Below are 21237 nucleotides of genomic sequence, written 5' to 3'. Positions count from 1 at the left end.
CTTTTGTCTTTCTATCCTTAGCACATAGTAGGTGCTTAATAAACATTAAGAAGTCTAGAGGGAAAAAAATCTACCATGATTTCTGAGATCATCTGATAATGAAGAATTACTACTTGCTTCTCATCTCTGTAACATTTCTGTATTGTTGTTTTCTTATTGTTCTCCACCATTTAAGACTATCTTCTTGTGACCATGGAGATCTCTTCCATTCCATCTCAAATTTTATGATCCTAAGGGTATATAAGTAGTATACTTGGAATGGAAGTTTCACCCAGTTCTTCCACATCCCCTACAATGTTTAATCCTTAGGTTAAACTGTAGGTAGGCCAAGAGTGCACATTGAAATAAATGACAAATAATATTGCTAAAAGATAATTTAACTAAATTATCTTTTAGCAATATTATTCATAATAGTAACAAACTGTAGATATGTATCCAATAATTGGGGAATTGTTTAACAAATTATAGTCAATTATGCAGTAGAGCGGAAATTGTGCTGGGATTTGTAGTTAACCAATCAACAAGAATTTACAAATAACCTACTATGTGTGATAAAATAAATAAAAAGAATAAAACAAAGAAAAATGGGTTTCAAATCTTCACTCTGCCATTCACCATCTTTAATTTGACATTTATGACCTCACTCTTAAAATTTCTAAAGGTGAGACTCAAAAGAACAAGGACACATTTAAATTTGCTTCTATGTAAATCAAGTCATGCATTCTGAAAAGTAGTCCACTAGTGAGGACAGATCTACATATCTATGAATAATCTTCAGATATCCATGTGAAACAGAAAGAATGTGGGTTGTAAAAATTATCAATAGAAAAATGGATCATAGATTCTGTGGTCACATATGTAGCTGGATGATTCTGGGCAAATTCCTCACAACCTGTCAATTACTCTTTATGACTTGAAGTTTCAGAGAAATTGTCCATCTGCACAGTGTTTTCCTCATTTGGAAATTCTTTATATCAAATGTGTCATAAGGTCCCATTTCTGTCCTACAAAGCAGGGATGGTATAACTAAAAATGCAATACAACCAGTGGCTAAAAAAAAATCTGTTTGGAACTTTTAAAATCATCAGTTTAACATCCTACCTTGTAACTGGTGCTACATAGTTTCCAGGAAAAACTCCTATTTTGCTTGTGTGCATAGAAGTCCCTTTGAACCAGCCATCCTGGCATCGTTCAAACACTAGAAACATCTCCCCTTTTCTTAGCTCCAATTCATCCTCTTTCCGGGGTGTATAAGGATAAATAGCAACATACCTAAGGGGGAAAAGAGAGGCTATCAGATTCTTTAAAAGAAATACAAAATTAGAAATGTTTGATTCTTTTTATTCAATGATTGAAAGTAGGTCAATCAAGACATTTCTATGAACATTTATAATATCAAGTTTTATCTGAAATTTATTATATGTTATTTGTCAAATCTTCAAATATATGCCAACTTTTTTTTAAACAAGAGGAAATGAAGGAAGCAGTAAAATGAGCCCTATTGGTTATTTGGCAATATACAAGAGATTTTATAGCCCTGAAGACAAAGTATCATAGAATCCACTTCCCTACTCCAGACAGAAAACACATTTTAGTGAAATAGGGCAAGGTCCATATTTTGGAATGGTTGTCTAGAATAACAAAGACTCAAACCTGAATACAGTAGTTCTTTAATGTCTATAAAGGACCTTTCTGTAATATTTAGCATTTTGCTCGTAGACATATTTTTCCCCCTCCTTCAAACCTTAATTTCCGTGTCTTACACTGTTTTCTGAGAGTAAGAAGCTTGTGACACTCTAGATATTTCTAGAGAAATTTACATTCTCTAGCCTATACATGTTAAAAAAAAAAATCCTCTCTAAACTCCGGTACTGTTATGGTCTTTGATCAATTTAAGCAGCATTTACAGATTAACTAAAATTACCAAGCACCTCTTTACCTTTGAACTGATGCTTCACCAGAATCATTGACTTTGTCATATGTGTTTTTAAGGTGGACCCGATTAAAACACAAGGATAATAGTGAAAATGAAATACAAGATGCTATATTAGATTAAAAACAACATGGATAGATTATGGCTAAACCTAAAATGAAAAGTTCCAGGCTACTTCTAAGTTTTTCCTAGAGATGATGAATTTCTGGTTTTTGACAAAATTTAGCTACTTGATATAAACTTTAAATCTCAAAATAGAACCAGGAAATCCTGTCAGGTGTAAGAGTTTTGATGGCTTGTCCAGGAACCATGAAGACTGCTGAATGACTTCCTGATAAGAATTACTGAACTAGATTTTCCCACTGTTCAAGAAGCTGACACACCAAAGTGTTCTCCAGTGTTGTGAAAGAATTCATTCAGCCTCTAAGAAGGGCAAGCTTGCTCCCAGAGAGTAGCTATCCCCCTGGGCAAATCTATCTGCCCCAAAGGCTCTTGTTAGAAATAGACTCTAACTCCAAATGGAGATATGTGGTATTGGTTACTATCAGGAGGAACGGCATAGGGCGCCTGCCAACTCAATGACCAAACATACAGACACTTGAGTGGCATTTGTTTCCTATGTTAAGCTGGTCAGGTTATTGGATCTGAAAAGGAAAGGGGGCATGGATAAGGAGTGTATATTGATAAACAAAATAATCCCATGATGCAAGATTACTTTGCTCACATTTACCTATTTTCCACCAAACTGATACCCTGATCCTGGCAGACTCGCAGAATAAAGAGTTCTTTCCCAGTACTATGATCTCAGGTTTCCCAAAGCCCAGCTTGCTGTGTTTTCTTCCAAGGTTTACTTAATCTATGAAGTCCACTGCCCACCTTTTCCATTCTTTATTGAGTATAGAAAGATAGAGAAAGAGACCAATCTGAGGTGTGTTCTTGCTGGGGAATGAGACACATATCACAGTGTCTTTCAGAATTCTCTAGTTAGCAAGGCAATGACTATTTTACAAAGGCCAGAGAGGGGGGTTTTGGGATGAGGTTTAAAGAGTTTTCCTTATATAGTGATTCTTTCAATCCCTTTTCTATTTAAGGAAGTACAACCATAGAAAGATTTACCTAACCCAGGGGAAATAAGGTCTAAAAAATTAAAGTGGATTTCTGATCATAGGATGGGTGATGGATGAACTGAGATACTGAAGCATAGTCAGTAGAGAATAAGGCAGTTGGGGGGGGGAGGAGGGAGGGAGGAGAAGGAACATGGGAGAGGGAGAAAGAGGGAGGGAAGAAGGAAGAAGAGGAGGAGTGGAGAAGTCTTCTTGACTCAAGTCCAGCACTATCTACTGTGCTACCCAACTACCCCTGTTATTTATTTATATATTGCTATTTAGTTAAAATTCCTTTGTTGTCAACTTAGCAGTGTGTTTGGTCTGTGATTGACTGACATAATGGCAAAGACTAAAGAGTTATAGTTTTGATCAGAGGAAATTCAGATGCAAAACTATTTAGATTTTAAGTTCAGAGTAAAGAAGGCTCCACTGGCTATTACAAGTATCATGATGTTTTGGTTATTACAGCATTAAATTATAATTTGAGTACTGGTAACACCAAACTTCTTATCCCCACCCCCAAATTATACTTGGGCAACCTTTCTTAGCTCGTGCCAAATCCCGTCTTTCCTATTAATTTTATATATATATATATATATATATATATATATATATATATATATATATATATATATATATATTTAAAATCTTGAGTGCTTACCTTGACTTTTCTCTCTACAATTTTCTTGGCGATCTCAGTCCCCATGATTCATATATGTGGGCACCCCTGTGTCTGTATGTATATATGTCTGTACATCTCTATCTTTACTTCTCTGTGTGTATGTGTCTAACTATTTCATATATATATATGCATGTATGTATGAATAGATGTATCTGTATACATGTATATAACTGTCTTTGCATATTTTCCCTAATATCTCTCCTGAACACAGCATATTGCTGGATATTTCTCCTTCTAGATAGTCCTCAACACTTCTAAAATGGCACAAATTATCTTTTCCCTTACTTAACCTTACCTTTCCTTGGGGCAACTAAGTGGCACAGAACACAAGCACACTGGTCCTTGAGTCAAAAGGATCTGAGTTCAAATTAGGTCTCAGACGCTTAACTTTGAGACCTTGGGCAAGTCACTTAATCCTGTTTGCCTCGGTTTCTCCACTTGATAACGGGGTGATAACTCCCTCCCATGGTTGTTGTGAGGACTAAGTGAGATGATAATTGTAAAACATCCAGCACACTGCCTGGTACCCAATAAATACTATATAAATGTTAACTATTATTATTATTATTATTATTTCCTCCAAATTGCCCATATTTCTATTGACATTCCAGTTTCCCAGCTTCTCAAACTCCTCCTTTACTGTTCGAGACCCCCATATCCAGTCTAGACTACTGGCATTGTAGACTCCACAAAATCACCTACATTTGTCCCTTTTTTCCCACTTCAACTCATTACCACTTTATTTCAGATTCTCATCCCTGCTCAGCTAGTAACCAACTGGACTCCCTCCTTCCAGTCCCAGCTACTTTCCAGATCATGCTGCACATATTTGTCAAAATTATCTTCCCTCGAGCACAGGTCTGACTGGTTACTCCCTCACTCAAAAATCTTCTGTGTCTACCTCATGACTTCAGGATAGAATATAAACTTTCCAGTTTGACATTTAACCCTTTCCATAATAATAACAATGATGATGATGATGATGATGATGATGATAACAATAGCTAGCATTTACATGACACTATGTCATATGACACTGTGTGTATTTTTAGTATCCCTATTTTTACAGATGAAGAAACTGATGTAAACAGAGATTAAATGACTTGTTTACAAACTACAACCAGTAGGCAGGCAAACTACTTAGCCTTTCATAACAGTTCCACTAAACTCCAAAGGTTTTTGATTATTTCCAGGATAAAATATAAAATTCACAGTTTGGCTTTTAAAGCCCTCTATCACTTGGCCCCTTCCTACCTTTCTAATCTTGTTACCACAGGATTCAACCTACATATAATCTGGCCTCCTAGTCATTCTTTCCACAAGGTTCTCCATTCCTGACTTCAGGTTTTTTCCACTGGTTGGCCCCATACCTAGAACTGTCTCTTGATCATTTCCACCTTCAGGCTTCATTCAAGTCTCAGTCAGGACCCCCAAACTACCAGTCCTCTTCAAAGCTAGAACATTCTCTCTGAGATCTCTTTCAATTTATCCTGTATATCATGTTTGTGCATACTGGTCTGAATATTGTTTCCCTTATCAAATGGTGAGCTTCTCAAAGGTAGTGGGTTGTCTTTTAGCCTTATTCTGTATGCCTAGAACTCAATATAACCCGACACAATCTAAGTATTTTATGAAAGATGTTGCTTGATTTGTTGATCTGAAAAATGGACAAAATTCATCTGCAGCTCAGTGTCTAGTTTCGTAAAGTTCAGTCCTCCCCCCCCAGCAGCCCCTCCCCCAATTTAATTCTCCTAGCTATGGAACACTTGGATGGGCTATTTCCAAATTCATCAGCATCCCAATCTAATAGGGAATGAAAATGAAGGTGTGTGTGGGCAGGGGTGGCTGGGGCAGCTGACCCAACAAAAGGTTGTCCTGTTTGTGGTTTTTATGATAACCTAGGTTAACTAACCTTACCTTTAAAAGTTTTTATCAAAACAATGGATAATATATTTTGATTTGCCATTTTAGTGAGAGCTCTGAGGTAGCTTGGCTTCATTTACTTAAACGCTGAATAAACCCACAGGTGGGCCGGGCTGCATTTTGGACAGCCCTGACCTAAGCCATGGGGGTACTTGACCCAAAGGATCTCCAGAGAGGTAAGAATCAGACAGACTACTTGAGGATAGTTATTCCAAAATTCATGAGAGATTAGGTAAAACTTTACTGAGATCTTGGACAGCCAGAATCTCAAACGTCCACCTGTTCCCAAACCAAGGCCAAGCCCTCCTCCCACTCCTTAACAGTTTCCCACACCCTCTGGGTCTAATTTTAGATAAAAAGGTCACAATCAGCATCTTATGACCACTCACACACTGGGTCGAGTCTGGGGCCGTAAATGTGCAATTTGTTCAACAGATCCCACAGGTCTCTGTCCAACTCCGGATGCTGCAGCAGCTGAAGATGTTGAAGCGATGACGGTGGCAGCCAGAAGAGGGGGTGGGGGTAGAGGAGGATTCATATTCTAGTATGGAGGAGGAAATACAGAGAAACCAAATTATTGAGAATGGGTGAATGAGTGGAGGAAACAATGGTAGTCCCATTTTTTTGTGAATCTTTTTTTATTCTCCTCTAAACCCAGATGCCTTTTTAGTAAATAGGTAAATAATCTTACTTCATCAAAGAGGGAAAAAAATGAAAAGGGAAACAGGCAATTTTGAAAGTAAACAACATTTTCACTAAAGCACTTGGAGCAGAATTCAACCACCTTCCAAAGGGGCAGCTCTAATATCCCACTGCTTGATAGGACTTAATCCGTGATTGTTTCTGTAACCTGAAAAATTCCCTTTGATGCCTATTCTACAATGAGCATAAATAATAGCAGACCACAGCACTGGGCTATTGTTGCCACTTCTGATTATTTTTAACTCTGCCAGCTTTTGAAAATCAGCTCTATCAAGGTTGGTAATCTTTAACAAGTATACCAGTGAAAGGCGGCTGGTTCCTTTATGGGCATAGCCTAATGGGGGCCCAGGCTGCAGGATTCCATTCCTTTTGAAAATCAATGGAGCAATTGTTACCTTCTGATCTATAAAACCCCAGATCATTCTTTAGGGTCTGTATAGTGACACTCCTGGGAAAGCAGGCTCACAAAAGCAGCCGGCCCCCAAACCATCTTTGAACCTTGAGCAGGGTAAGAAATGATTCAAAGGAGAAGTAAAAGAAAATAAAGACGGGCCTTAAAAGAAAGAAGAAATTGGCTCCTGTACATCAGCATGACTGCAAAAACAAACCATTAATTTCTAACCGCGGTTCACAAACAGTCATTTCATTTCCAGTTCTTGGAATCGAAATTTAAATTTCATCAAGAAGCGACTTCACAGGCCCTGAAGTTGAGTGGAAAAGAGCTTGGATTTCTAGACATACGTAGCAAGTGTTTCACACATTATTTTTAATTTCAAGCCAAAGGGACTTGTGGATAGGACTCTCTTCCTCTCCGCCAGTCATTACAAAGCATAAAATGAACAAAACAGATCATGAGCAGAGCAGAGGAGTCCTGGCCAGGAAAGCACCAGGGCTGTTCACAGAATTTCATTTTTTCCCTGAAAAAAGGTTTCTCACACTCTTACGACACACCAAGTGGCAGACTGAACATGAGTCACAGCTTTGGAATCTGGTTCTCTAGAAACTTTTGGTACCTCCCCAGACCTGTAAGCCGCCTAGGGTCACTCTCACTCCATCTGACTTGAAACAGAGACAAAACAGAAAATGGGGGAAGGGAGATAACCCCCAGGAAAATGCTGACCTAGGAAATATCTTCTTACACAGGGAACAATACCAGCAGCCTTAGGGGAGGGGGGAATAAACAAGTCCAGACTGAACACAGATTAAAATCAATAAGAAAACTAGTCAATGACTATTGAGGAAGAATTCTAGATTGGGAGTTATTTGCTAGCCAAGTATATTTTGGGGTTAAAGTCTTTTAATGTTTCTTGGCTTTAGTTTTTTTTTTCATCTGGTAAAAATAAGGTGTAGTCTTTCAGGTCCCTTATAATTTAAAATCTGTAATTCTTCTATGATCTTACTTTCATTTAAATTTTTCAGTTCCAAAGAGGAAATTTCAAGGTGAGTTATTAAGTGAGGACAAAGACAGAACATGCCATGTACCCAAATAATGACAGGTGCTCTAAGGGCTGGTTCTAAATCAGTGAAAACCAGCTCAAAACACAGGAAAAGTTCTATTTTAGTGTTGAAGTGAATGAAAATCAGTGTTGTACAGAAATTTCACAAATCAATAATGCAGGTGGGAGGCAGGGGGATCTCTCAGGGCCCTGGCATCTCTGAGTTTTTCATCCTCTCTTCAAGAGATGCGAGAATATGGAAGAAGCCCATTGAATCATTTATATCCAAATGTATATATGTAAAGCAAAGCTAGGTTGTACATTCCCCATGCTAGCAGTGACAGGATGGAGGGAGATGTAAGGACTTTGTCACGAGATGTTATGAGGTTGGAAATTGGTTCTCAAGAGATCAACTACAATAATGCTCTTCTGTATTTGAATGTTTATAAATTATTAATAATGTTGGACTTTTCTGAGATGCACAAATGATGCTTTGGGGATATATTTATATACATATAAAGGATATATATTTATATTTTTATAGGTATAGGTATAGATGAAATAGTCTACATATAGGTATAGAAGAATAGTCCTGGATGTTATATGGAAGAGGAAAAAGAATCATTCTCTGAGTTCCAGAGAACAGAAATAAGACCAGTAAGGTGAATATAAAGGAAGGCAATTTTTTTGTGTGTTGAATGAAGAATTAAAAAATGATTAAAGTTTTAAAAAAATAAAAAGAGTTGTCTAGAAAAAAATTTAAGCAAAAGTGCTGGCTGATTCACTTGTCTGGCATGTAATAGAGAAGATTATTAGGCTGGCTGGAATGCTGGATGCATAATCTTGAAGGTGCCTATCAATTTAGGGGCCAGTGAATCTATTAAATTAGGCCAAGGTTTATTGAATATCTAATATGTATGGAGACTTTGAGTCACAAACCCATAAGATCCTGCCTTCAAATAGTTTATATTTCATTGGAGGTTGAGGGTAGAGCTGAAACAAGATGAATGCAAATAAATAAAGTATTTATAAAATAAAAAGAAAGGATCCTGGTGGGGCAGGATTACCATGGGAAGGTGGGACAAAGAAAAGGCTAATGTAGACAGAAGCACACGAGTCGGGTTTAAATAAAACAGATATGTAAAGTAAAGTAGGATGTTGGGTTAGTAGAAGTTATAAAAATGATGGTGCCCAGGAAGACTTGTTTGGTAAATGAACCTTGACTAAACTCAAATAATCAGGTGATATGACAGTTCACAAAGTGAAATGGCAAAATTAATCTTCAGAAAGTACACTACTCCCTAGAAAGATCTGAGCTCTTCACAAAGCATCCTACAAAATGTACTTGTTTCACCATAGTTGATCCTGAGCTTTGTCATGTTATAGCTCCCATCCATCAAGCATCATCTACTAACAATAAAAAAGTTTTCAAAACTTCCAAGTACTAATGCAACACTGTCTTATTAAACACATTTAATATAATACTGCATATCCAAATATACCAATGGAGCTGGAATTTCTTCCTAATTGGTATCCCCTTCAAGGAGACAGATTCATCAATCATTCATGAATTACCCTCTTGGGAAATTCTTGACTAAGTTTCCCAAAAATTTGCATGAGGATACCACTGGAGATGGGTTTTCCATCAGCTTATCCCTCACTCATACTTCATGAATAGACCATCTTCTTTTATGTTCATAACAACATCCTTCTATTCTAGATTTTTTCATAATTCCTTATTGGTAAAGAACTGTTTGTTGCAGCCTGAACTGCTCACCATGAAGACTTAAGTCTACTAGGCAGTCTTGATGAACCTCATGAATGTTTCTTTGGCTATTGTTGTTATTTTTCAGTTATGTCTGACTCTTTGTAACCTCATTTGAGGTATTCTTTGCAAAGATACTGGAATGGTTTGCTATATCCTTTCCAGTTCACTTTATAGATGAGAAAATTGAGGCAAATGGGGTTAAAGTGACTTGCCCAGGGTTACATAGTTAATAAATGTCTGAGGCTGGATTTGAACTCATGTTTTCCTGGTTCTAGGCCTAGTACTCTATCCACTGCATTGTATAGTTGCCCTTATTTGGCCATGGAAACCCATCAAACAAAAATTATCTAGGGATTCAAATAAAGGCACAGATGGGGGGAAAATCCTTCTGAAAATATCCCTTCTCTAATAATAAATCCTACTAAATGGAGAGAAATCTGAGAAATTACCTACCATGAAGATTTCTGGTACAATAAATCCTATTGTTTTAATTGTTCCAGAAAAATCTTTTAATAAGCAATGTCAGTAATTTTTCCTGGTGTCAACTTTAAAAGAACATACATAAGGATTCTCTCACAACTATCTCCTGCGTAAAATATATACAGCAAGCTCAAATTCTGAAAAATATTAGAAATAATTATCAGACCATATTCTGTACCATAAAGCATCTATCTCTCCTTGAGGGAACCAGACCCTAACACTAGACATAGCATAAACTGAATCCCATCCAAATTAACAACCAAACTTTACAACATCTTCCACTAAGGGAAAACTTAGTGGCCTTTAGAATCCTTAAGAAAAGCAGCTTAAAAGCTTTTAAAATTTAAGATTTAAAAAAATCTTAAAAACAACAAGAAGGTAGAGTACTGGGCCCGAAGTCAGGAAGACCCAAGTTCGAATTTAGCCTCAGACACTTGCTAGCCACATGATCCTGAACAAGTCACCTAACCTATATATGTCTCAGTTTCTTCATCTATAAAAAGGATAATATTAACATCAACTTGTTATTGTAAGGGGGTTGTAAGGGCTAGTGTAAGGATAAATAGAAATTTCTATAAAGCACTTTGCAAACCCTTAAAGTTTTACATTTAGAGGTATTTATAGCAGTAAGTCTTGAGGGGCCTTTCCCATTCTAAACTTACCACCTGATAGTATTAATATGTGACATTCAGGGTTAATGAAATTTAGATTGTTCCATTGCAATCCAAAATGTTTATGTGAAGTTTTCAAAAACCTTGACTTTCAGCCATCTGTACCCCATGAGATGTCATCAAGCACATGTGTCTACAGTCCCAGCCAAATTGAATTTGGTGTTTCACTGACTACGATTGGCACAGTATTGCACTAAACTCATAAACCTTCCCTTTACCTGGCCAGCACGCAGCCTTGAGGAGCTAATCCTAAAAGGAAATGGTCTGCTGGGAATGGATTTCTGGACTTGTCTTGTGCTGAGACTTTATGCTCCCTAATCTGTCCTAGGGTGAACTCATGGTTTCAAGTGACATCATATTCATTCCAGTTTTACTTTACTCTGAACAAATCTGTCCTAGGGTGAACTCATGGTTACAAGTGACTTGATATATATATTCCATTTTTAGATTTCAGTCTTTGGGAATTGAAGCTTGGTTACCTTTGTTCCTTTTCCATTAATTAAAAATTCCAAGATCAGAGAACACAGCCTTTTTCCCTCCCCTTAGGAAATGAAATGAGTATTTTCCATGTGTGTTGGGCCTCAAGCAACAGAAGTATCAATCATCTGGATCTTGGGGATAAGAGGATAAGTGGGAAAGGGGGATGGGAGAAGAGTTTTTACATTCTCCCCTCCTCCACCCTAGGAAATTAGAGAGAAGGGTTTTCATGGAACTTGTCTCTGGACAAAATATCCTTTGCAACCCCATTTTTATGGGAATCATGTCTCACTCAAAGTCAGTTTGCACTTCACATTTTCCCAAAGGAATGAAAAGCACAACCACATTTCCTTTACCAAGTAGCTGTCCTATAAACAACTGTAACTGTAAGATGCCAAAGAATTTCCTGAAGTTTCTTTTTCACATCTAATCATAGCACACTTCCCCCCTTTTCTTTAGAATAGGAGAATGCCAAATTTATCCCTCTGAGAGTTAAAAACAAATATGATGATTATCTCAGGGCCAGTTGTTAACCTTTCACCCCTTGCCTTGGACACACTGAACAGTTGATTCTCCCCAGTTTTCTGAGACCCTAAAATCAGTTTCCTTTTATTTCAAGAAATTAAGATGCTGCCAATTTTTGTTTGTTTTCTAAAGTTGTGCTTGCTAGTTTTTCACTACTTCAGGTCTTTTCTTTTCTTGTTCTCTTCCTCTTTTGTTCCCCCTCTTCACTGCCTTTCCCCACCACTCTATTTCCACCCCATGCAAGTAATCAGATTGATCAGGGATCTCCTCAGAAAGAATATATCTTTATACAACAGCCTTTCCAGTCCATATGGGTCTGTCCATCTATATAGCCCAAGCACTGTCAAATACAGTACTTGAGTTGATCTTACTTAAATATTTTTCATTGTTACAAAAGAGAGTTTAGGGGTGCTGGTAGGGGGAGAGAAAGGTTAACAGAAAATGAGAATGGCATAAAAACAAAAGGAAACATTAAAAAGAAAAAAAGGAAAAAATAAAGGTCTATAAGAAATCAAGCAGAGTATCAAAAATGTAATGAAAACACATTATTGGTTCATGCCACTCATCTTCTCAGCATTACAGAATCACAAAATCTCAGAACTGAAAAGAATTTAATAGGACTGTCTAATTTACTCTCTATGTGACAAATAATCTTTACTATATTACCCGCAAAGAGGAGTCATTCAATTTTCACTTGAAGAACTTAATGAAGAGAACTCTTATAACTTTCCAAGGCAACCCATTTACACATTCTAGAAGTGATCACTAAACTGTTCTCAAGACTTACAAAGAATGGGAATCCAACCACCTCTTGAAGCAGCCCACTCCATTTTATTTTTGGGGGGCAATGGTGCTAAGTAACCTGCCCAGGGTCACACAGTTCCTAAGTATCAAATGTCTGAGGCTGACTCTAGTGTGGGTGCTCTATTCACTCCACCTGCCTGCCCTTCCATTGTAGAACAGATCTCAATGTTGGGAAGTTTTTCCTTAATTTCATATCAAGCCTTGTCTTCTCTGCCTGCCCATCATGGCTCTGCCCACTGGAGTCAAAGAGACAAAGTCTAATATTTTGCCCAAAGACAACCCTTCAAGTCCTCCTTGACAGTATATGCACTTTTTCCTTCAACTTATCATCAGAGGACAGACTCAAGACCCTTCACTGTCTTGCTTGGCCTTTCGAGGTCACACTCCAGCTTATCAACTTAAGTCACGATGCCCAGATCAAACACATTATACTCTTGGGCAACTCTAGTTGCTAGAAAGTTTTTCACTGAACCAAAGCTAACTCTGCCTCTCTGTAACCTCCAAACATGGTTACTAATTCTACTCTTTGGGGTTTCAAACTAATTGCTCAAAGAGCTTATGTTCTCCTTTTTGTTGTTCTTGTTCAGTTATTACAGTCTTCCACCCTTTTTTTCTATGCAATATTCCTTCAAATATCTTAAGACAGTTATGAAGATCCTGCTAAGTCTTTTTTTCTCTAGGCTAAACATCTCCAGTTCCTTTACCTAATCCTGATTTAGTGTCTATTGATTACCATTCTGGCTGCCTTCAACAAGCCCCATATCTGTGTACACTCTCTGTATGATCCTGAGTCAGTCAAATTCTCTTCTCTAAGATGCCAAGGTTGCCAAAACGTGGTGTCAAGTTGGAGATTCTGGCTTCCAACACTGACTAATCTCTTCCTCAGTGTTTCCTCTAATTTGTAAGATGAGGATCATAATAGCATCTCCCTCCCAGGGCTTTTGTAATGATCAAATGAAATTATATAAAGATCAAATGAAATTATAATTGTGGGTCTAGCATGAATTAAGGGTCAGGTAAATGCTGGCTATTATTATAAGTTGCAGGGAAAGTGATGATCTGCACTGTTAGATCACACTTCCTCATTTAGAAACTCTCCCTTAAGGAAGTCAGAAGTCTATTCTTTGTCCTATTATTATTGTTGCTTTATTTATATTAATATACAAAAATAAAAACATAAAAATAAATAATTATATTTTACAATGTTAGAATATAATTATTATATTCCTCCTCCTCATCATCATTATGGTATGAAGATGACCCTTAGCTCTGAGAGGTCCTTATTTATAAAAAGTATCCTGAGTTGCAGCCCAGGTAACTGCCTATCTTACCAATCACTAACCTCAACTCTTGTGGGAAAGATTAGACACATACTTACCTAACTATAATGAACAACAGAAAGTGAATTCACATCTAATTTTTCTTTTTTTGAGCTCTATCATAGCCTGAGCCCAATTTCTGTTTTTCTTGGAGTCTTTAGATGCAGGAGCTTGTGCTTCCTCATCTTCAGACTGAGTATTTTGATCCTTCTTGGGCTCATTTGCAAAATATTTCTCAATGGTCTTCCTCTTGTTTCTTTGCTTGTTCATTTCCCCAGCCTAAGCCTGTTTTTTGGGGTGCTTCCTGAGCTTTTGGGACACTCCCACAAGGGTCTCAGTTTGTGAAGCTCTGTCTTCTCTCCTGGTCTGTGAATGACCATAAGCTCCCCCGCCCCGCCATGGGGCCGAGGTGGCGGGGCCCTGTTGTTCTATGGGGGGGGGGCCTAGACTGGGATCAGGATCTGAATGTGGTCAGAGCCCCCGAGTCCTGTGCCAGAGGCAGAGGACAGAGCTCTGCAGTCTCTCTTCACTCCCCTCCCTCAGCTTAGTGGGCTCATGCCCTGGGGGCTCCTGCTTACAGGCTCCACCTGCTTCTGTTTCTGGGTCTGGGCTGCCGAAAGACCAAGCTGCTTGCCGTGTGGGCTCCACGTGCTCTCTCTGGCAGAGGTCCCCCACTGTTCCCCCACTTTGTGCCCGGTGCTCCTTGGGGTGCAGCTCAGGAGACTCCCCTGCTGCTGTGAGCCGCAGCTCCCAGTGCCCTGGGGCTGCCTCCAGGAGGCTGAGGTTCTTTGGCTCTGGTGGGCCACCCCTCTGGCATGCCACCCCCTCCGACCCCAGGGACCAGAGCCTTTCTGCTCTTTTCCAGGTTACCTTGAGTAGGAGAACTGCCTCACTGGGTCCCTTTGTGGGTTCTGTCTCTTGAAAGTTTAGTTAGAGTCCTTAGTTTATGAGTTTTTATCAGAGAGCTCCTAAGACTCGATCACTTCATGTCGCCATCTTGGCTCCGCCTCCCCACATCTAATTTTTCTGAGACCATCAGACTGTAAGCAACATGAGGGCAATTACATTATCTAAATTTTGTTTCTCTCCCAGTGTCTACCCCTAACAGATGCTTAAAAATGCACTTGATGTATCAATGGATAGTTAGTTCAGAGAAGGAAGAGATCTCAAGAGAGGTTTCCTGAAAATGAAAGCATTTAAGTTGAATCTTGAAGATCATATTGTATGGATGGAGCAGGGCAGGAGGGTATTCAGCATGGAGCCCAGATAGGATGTGATGAATCTGAGGAACAGTCAATTTTGACTGGAGATATACACAGACACAGACATATATATATATATATATATATATATATATATATATATATATATATATATATATATATATATATATATTTATATATATATATGTATGTGTAGGTATAGATATATTTATGCATATGTGTCCATATTTATATATGTAGGTATATGTGTATACCTATATGTATGTATATATAATTATGTAATTATATATATGTATAGTCAAACATAAACTTGCTTAATATTAAAAGGAAGGATGAAAAATTGGCACACTGTAGGAGGGACTTTTCAAGTTTATCTGAAAAACTGGCAGAAATAACACTCTAGATGACTAATATTGTAGATGAAAGATATGGCTGGTGAGGCTTCCACCCAAGCATCAGTAATAAACTAGGGCTGCTTAGAGGTTGAGAGAACCAAATTAATGCCAACAGATGGGTTCAATAAACAGCTCAGGACAAAAGGATCATCATCCCATCAAGGATGGGAGGAACATGTGATACTTACTCCCAGGGCAGCTTGATAGGAAACATCTGATGGAAAGGTGAATGAAGGTCCCGTTGTGACTGGGCTGCTGGGAGGTGGGGTCACAATTAGCCCAGTGGTACTGATGTGAACCTGTCAATAAAAGTGAATATATATATATATGTATATATATATGTTAAAGTTTATTAGAAGTAATATTATATAATTTAGTTAAATTTTAATTAATAAATTTTAATTAAAATATATATATATGTTTATTAGAAAACCAACTGTGAATTTATTTACATAAGTCTGTAAAGAAAAAGCAGCCTAATAACAATGGAATGGACTCGAATTTGCAGTCAAATCTCCACTCTGCTACCTTAATGACCTGTGGGATCTTGGACAAGACATGTTACCTCTTTAGGTCTCATTTTCTTCATCTGTAAAATCAAAGGATTAGCTAGCTGGTCTCTGAGGTCCCTCCCAACTCTCAATATGGGATCCTGGTCTGTGAATTACATAAAACCAACACAGTCTTGGCACAGTATCCAGAGAAATAAATCATGCAGGGTTTAATCTGCAGTCTTCCTTATTTTAAAAACCAGTATATATTTTCACTCCCTTTGTATTAAGCAATAAAAGACGCAACCCACAATAACAGGGACCTGGAACCTTTGCTCTTTTCAGAAGATGCTCTTCACGGAATGGCCCTCTCAGATTCAATAATCCTGCGAACAGCTCCATGCCCAATCATTTGCACACGAGCTCTCTTCAAATCTTATTGAGAATTCAGCTTCCATAGGCTATCACTAAATCAAATCTGGATTTAATTCCCATTACAACATTCTTTTATAATCATTTCCCTCACCCCCCCCCCACTTCCACTTGTGAATATAATGCAGTCTCCTCAACATGGCTACATAAAGTGATTATTTATAAAGATCTTAAAGGAGACAATGTCAAGTCAAATTAGCTGTTTGCAAAGGCTCCTTGTCAGCCCTAATACAAGCAGAAATATGTATACTTGGAAGGACGTTCATGTTCATTCAACTCCAAGGCCCAATGCTCACTGATCAATTCCATTTAAATTGCAGATCATGACTCAATATCTTGAAGCAGAAGGTGTTTACACTTTTTCTCTTTAAATGAAAAGGTCCTCCCTACCAACCCCATAATTAGAATAAGGATATGGTTTATTTCTACGTATTCAAAGAAGTGGTTCCCCTAGGGCAGAAATGACCTACCCTCCTCACCTCTGCCTCTCACAGGGGTAAGAAATGTGAATGCTCTTCATCACCATTACAGTTATCATCAAAGAAAATAGTATTTGCAAATCACTTATATAGGATCTGGTACACAGTACAAATTTGTTTCCTCCTCCTATTATTTAATATAATGCTAGAAATCCTACCTATAGCCAAAGGAGAAGTAAAAGTCACTGAAAGAATAAATATAAGCAAAGAAGAAACAAAATTATTACTCCATGAATTTGCCTTTAAAATATTTTGATATCTACACTGGAATTGATTGTACTTTTGTACTACTTTTGTAATCCTATTTTTGTATTTTTATTTTTTGCATTTAAAAACTTTATTTGAGAATGGGTCCATAGACTTCACCAGACTATCAAATGGGATATGTTTCTGAAAAATAGTCAAGAACCCCTGATGTATCTAGAGAATGAAGTCTGAGTAATCAATCACAAAATCAATTAAAATTAACTAGAAATAACTTCAATAAAATTGCAGGATGTACAATAAACCCACATGAATCATCTAACATTTCTGTATATTACCAAGAACACCTAAGAGGAAGAGAAATTCCCTTCAAAACAACTACAGAATGTATAAAATATTTGGGAGTTTTTCTACCAAGAAATATATGCCAACTCTTTGGAAGCAACTACAAAATAAGCTTTACAAAAAAAGAATTCTGCCTGTCAAAATCTTCTTCCTTCAAAACTCAATGATAAGTGTCACCTCCTTTGGGTTCCAGATCCCTGGTTAGGACTTTTTCTTCTTTCAAATAGTCTTTTTATGTATTTGTTGTGTTCCCCTTTTAATAAAATGTAAACTCTTTGATGACAGGGGCCATTTCAATGGATTTCAGAGTTGAAGGAACACTTCAGAGGCCATATAATCCAAACTTTTCATTTTATACTTGGAGAAACTGAGGCTCAAGGAAATTAGATAACTTATCTAAAGACACATAGCTAGTAAACATCAATGCAGAGTTTTGGACCCTTTCTTTGCTTCTCTACAGCCTAACAAGTTGTCTTGTATTCAATAAACTCTCAATAAATGCTCAATTGAATTTTAATGAATTTCTTCCCCCAAGGAAGCAATGCAGGCTAAAAAGAGGGATAATTACACAGACAGGGAAATCTACTGTAATATATTTGAAAAAAAATATTACTGGGTAAGAGTTGGTTCTAAGGCAAAATCACAGTTATTTCTTTTACTTTCCAACAGTTGAGGCACTACTATGAATTCGTGTATAACAGGAGTAGCAGCAGCAAGAGCAGAAGCAACATCAGGAGCTGCTCACTTCAGCATAGGGTATCTTCATGAAATTTTAAGAAGTTTAAAACTTCAAAACTTCACTAAGACTTTTGGGACATTCCTGTATAGGGATTTAAGGCTAAAAAATATTGCTATACCATCAAGGCAGAAATCACTATCACTGCAAGTAGATTTAGTGATACTAAGTAGATACTCTAAGAATCAGCTAAAATTAAAGTATCTTCTACTATTGTATTTTCTACTGAAGTACTTCTGAGGGGATATAAGATTTTCAACTATTCCTATATTTCTTTCTTTTTTTTTTTAAGGTTTTTGCAAGGCAAATGGGGTTAAGTGGCTTGCCCAAGGCCACACAGCTAGGTAATTATTAAGTGTCTGAGACCGGATTTGAACCTAGGTACTCCTGACTCCAAGGCCGGTGCTTTATCCACTACGCCACCTAGCCGCCCCTATTCCTATATTTCTTGTACTCAGACACTTGACAGAGACACACACACACACACAGAGACAGACAGACAGAAGCTATATTCAATTAGTTTTTCCTGGCAAGCACATTTTGTGAACTATTTCTCTTTCAAAGACAACTCAATGATTTTCCACTTTTTAATCAGAAAAGTTTATTGCTTATAGTTGCTTAATCCAATATTGCTCATTCATCCACTTTTCCTTCCTTCCTTCACATACTATTAAAATTGCACTAAGAATTTTGGGACACTGTGTATTGTGGGAAGGAAGTCATGTTTACTGTAGAGATAAATGAAAACAGGTGTTGACCAGTGAGTGCTGTTAATTGCAGGTCCTGGACCAGAGCCCAAACAGCTGTGCATCACTCTGGACCCTAGACTCTCCCCCAGGACCTATTAATAAACAACCAGAAATATACTGGAATCAGCTTTGTCATTTATTACCTGTGTGACCTTGAACAATCATGTTACCTTCAATTATTCATCAGTAAAATGAGAATGTTGGACTAGATCAGGAATTCTTAATCTAGAGTCCATGAAATTTTTTTTCCTAAACTTTTGATAACTATATTTCACTGTAACTAGTTTCCCTTTATATTATACATCTTATTTCATGAATTTAAAAACATTATTCTGCCAAAGAACTATTCAGTAGATGCCTTTGACTGCCCAAAGGGAACCATGATGCTCCAAAAATTAAGAACCTCTGGAACTACATGAGCTCTCAGGTCCCTTTCAGCTCTTAATAGTCATTATGTCCAATTATTGGAAAAGTGGGAGACAAAGGATTGGAAGGAAGGAAAGAAGTATTTTATTAAGAGTACCTATATATGTCAGATACTGTAGTCTAAGTACTTTGCAAATATTATTTCATTTAATCTTGTATAAAAAGAATGCTAGTGAAGAGGCACAGATATGGGTTGAAAATAATTAAATCCTTTTCAAAACTTGTTATTTTTAGGGGCAGTTAGGTGGCATAGTGAATGGAGCACCGGCCCTGGAGTCAGGAGTGCCTGAGTTCAAATGGGATCTCAAACACTTAATAATTACCTAGCTGTGTGGCCTTGGGCAAGCCACTTAACCTCATTTGCCTTGCAAAAACCTAAAAGAAAAACTTGTTATTTTTAGTTCTCTAACACTTTCATTTCCAAATATATCCCCTAGTCAGAGAGACATCCTTTGTGACAAATAAAAAAAGGGTAGTGGGAGGTAGGAGCTATTCTGCAAAACTGATTAACACAATCATCACAATATTATTATTTTGGGGAAGGAAAGTATTGATCTACTACTCCCCATTTCTTTTTCCTGGTGCAACACATTAGAGTGATTAGCCCAGTACAACATGAAAGGGTAGTTGAATGAGAAAGATGGAGGCCTCTCTGACCTCCCTGAGGCCACTGAAAATATCTTCAGTTCTAATAAGCTTAATATTAATGACTCCTCTGGCTGTTTGAGGTCAAGTTCAATCATTGGTGTCTGAGAGTCATTTATAGAAGAGGTAAGGAACAGGTAAAAACCATGTGTTGCAAGGAAAAGGTCATGAGTGATGGACTTATTTTCCTGCAGAAAAAACAGATTTGAGTATTAGTTTTGTCCTTTACTGGGGGAATGTAACCTCTGTATCTAGGTCTCACCCTCTGTAAAATGGAGGTGACAGTACAGACACTACATCTCTCTTGTGTTATGAGGAAGAGTTTTGTAAACATGTGTGAGCTGCCATCCTAGGATTCTGACCTAGAAGAGATTGATTTTTGGGATAAAATAGCTCTAGAAGGGTGGGGTGACCTAACCAATAGACACACCTAGGAAGCTGCAGATGCAGAATTCAGATTCACATCTTTGGACTCCAAATCCATTGTGCTGTTTTGCTGTGATTATCTTTTACCCAGATTTATCACAGAATCATAAAATTATAGGCCCAGAAGGTGCCTTGGAGATCATCTAATCCAACCCCCTTGTACACAGCTTGTCAGTCACAAACACCTGCACACACCTGTTCTGGTGATTCACCTAAATGACACATTTTATAAACAAATAGATTTATTTATGTTTTTAGAATTTATCTTTCACTGAACGGTAGCCAAGCACAACAGCCTCCAAAAGCACAAGTGGAAAAATGAATCATTCATGCAAATATTTTAAAATAAACAGTAGAAGCAATTGTAAAGACACTAGAACAGAGAAACAGAGAAATCTGCCCAGGTGAGGCATTTAATATGCTTTCAATGAGGTCTACTCAGGAAACATGGCATCCTGAACGGAATGCCGAATGTGGAGCCAGAAAGACTTAGGTTCAACCCTTACTAGATGGGTGACCATAACCTCTTTGCCAGGTCTCGGTTTCTTCATCTGTAAAAATAGAGATTTTAATATGTTTATTGTGAGACTCAAATGAAATCAAGTATATAAAGCAGTGAGTAGACCTTAAAAAAGATACATCAACATCAGTTGTCCCTAGTAATTTGGGAGGCCAACAGGTAAAGAATGAAATCACTGCAGAAAACAGCATATGCATGTAAAGTCCCTAGAGGTACATGATCATTTTCATTAAATCTAATGTAATTTCTACCTTGGATCACAGATATAGAATTAGAGACAACCTTAGGAGCTAACTGGTCCAACCCAATCTCAACTTGCAGATGTGGGAGGTTAGTCTCA

At 37.6% G+C, this 21237-nt stretch overlaps 1 protein-coding gene across 3 annotated transcripts in view; it reads right to left on the bottom strand.

Moving 5' to 3' along the window:
* The window catches only part of SH3RF1 (SH3 domain containing ring finger 1), a 205021-nt gene that overhangs the window by 27221 nt on the left and 156563 nt on the right, over window positions 1-21237 (bottom strand). For all 3 annotated transcript variants that reach the window (XM_074228990.1, XM_074228992.1, XM_074228991.1), the window contains 3 exons: window positions 15633-15743; window positions 6034-6185; window positions 1102-1272 (listed from right to left, as the gene is read on the bottom strand). In XM_074228990.1, coding sequence (XP_074085091.1) covers window positions 1102-1272; window positions 6034-6185; window positions 15633-15743 — 434 coding nt within the window. The remainder of the gene's footprint in view (window positions 1-1101; window positions 1273-6033; window positions 6186-15632; window positions 15744-21237) is intronic.

Source organism: Macrotis lagotis, chromosome 3 (assembly GCF_037893015.1).
Source record: "Macrotis lagotis isolate mMagLag1 chromosome 3, bilby.v1.9.chrom.fasta, whole genome shotgun sequence".
NCBI classification, from domain to species: Eukaryota; Metazoa; Chordata; class Mammalia; order Peramelemorphia; family Peramelidae; genus Macrotis; species Macrotis lagotis.
The sequence above is the reverse complement of the archived record's forward strand: the minus strand, read 5'-3'. Positions and strand labels throughout refer to the sequence as shown.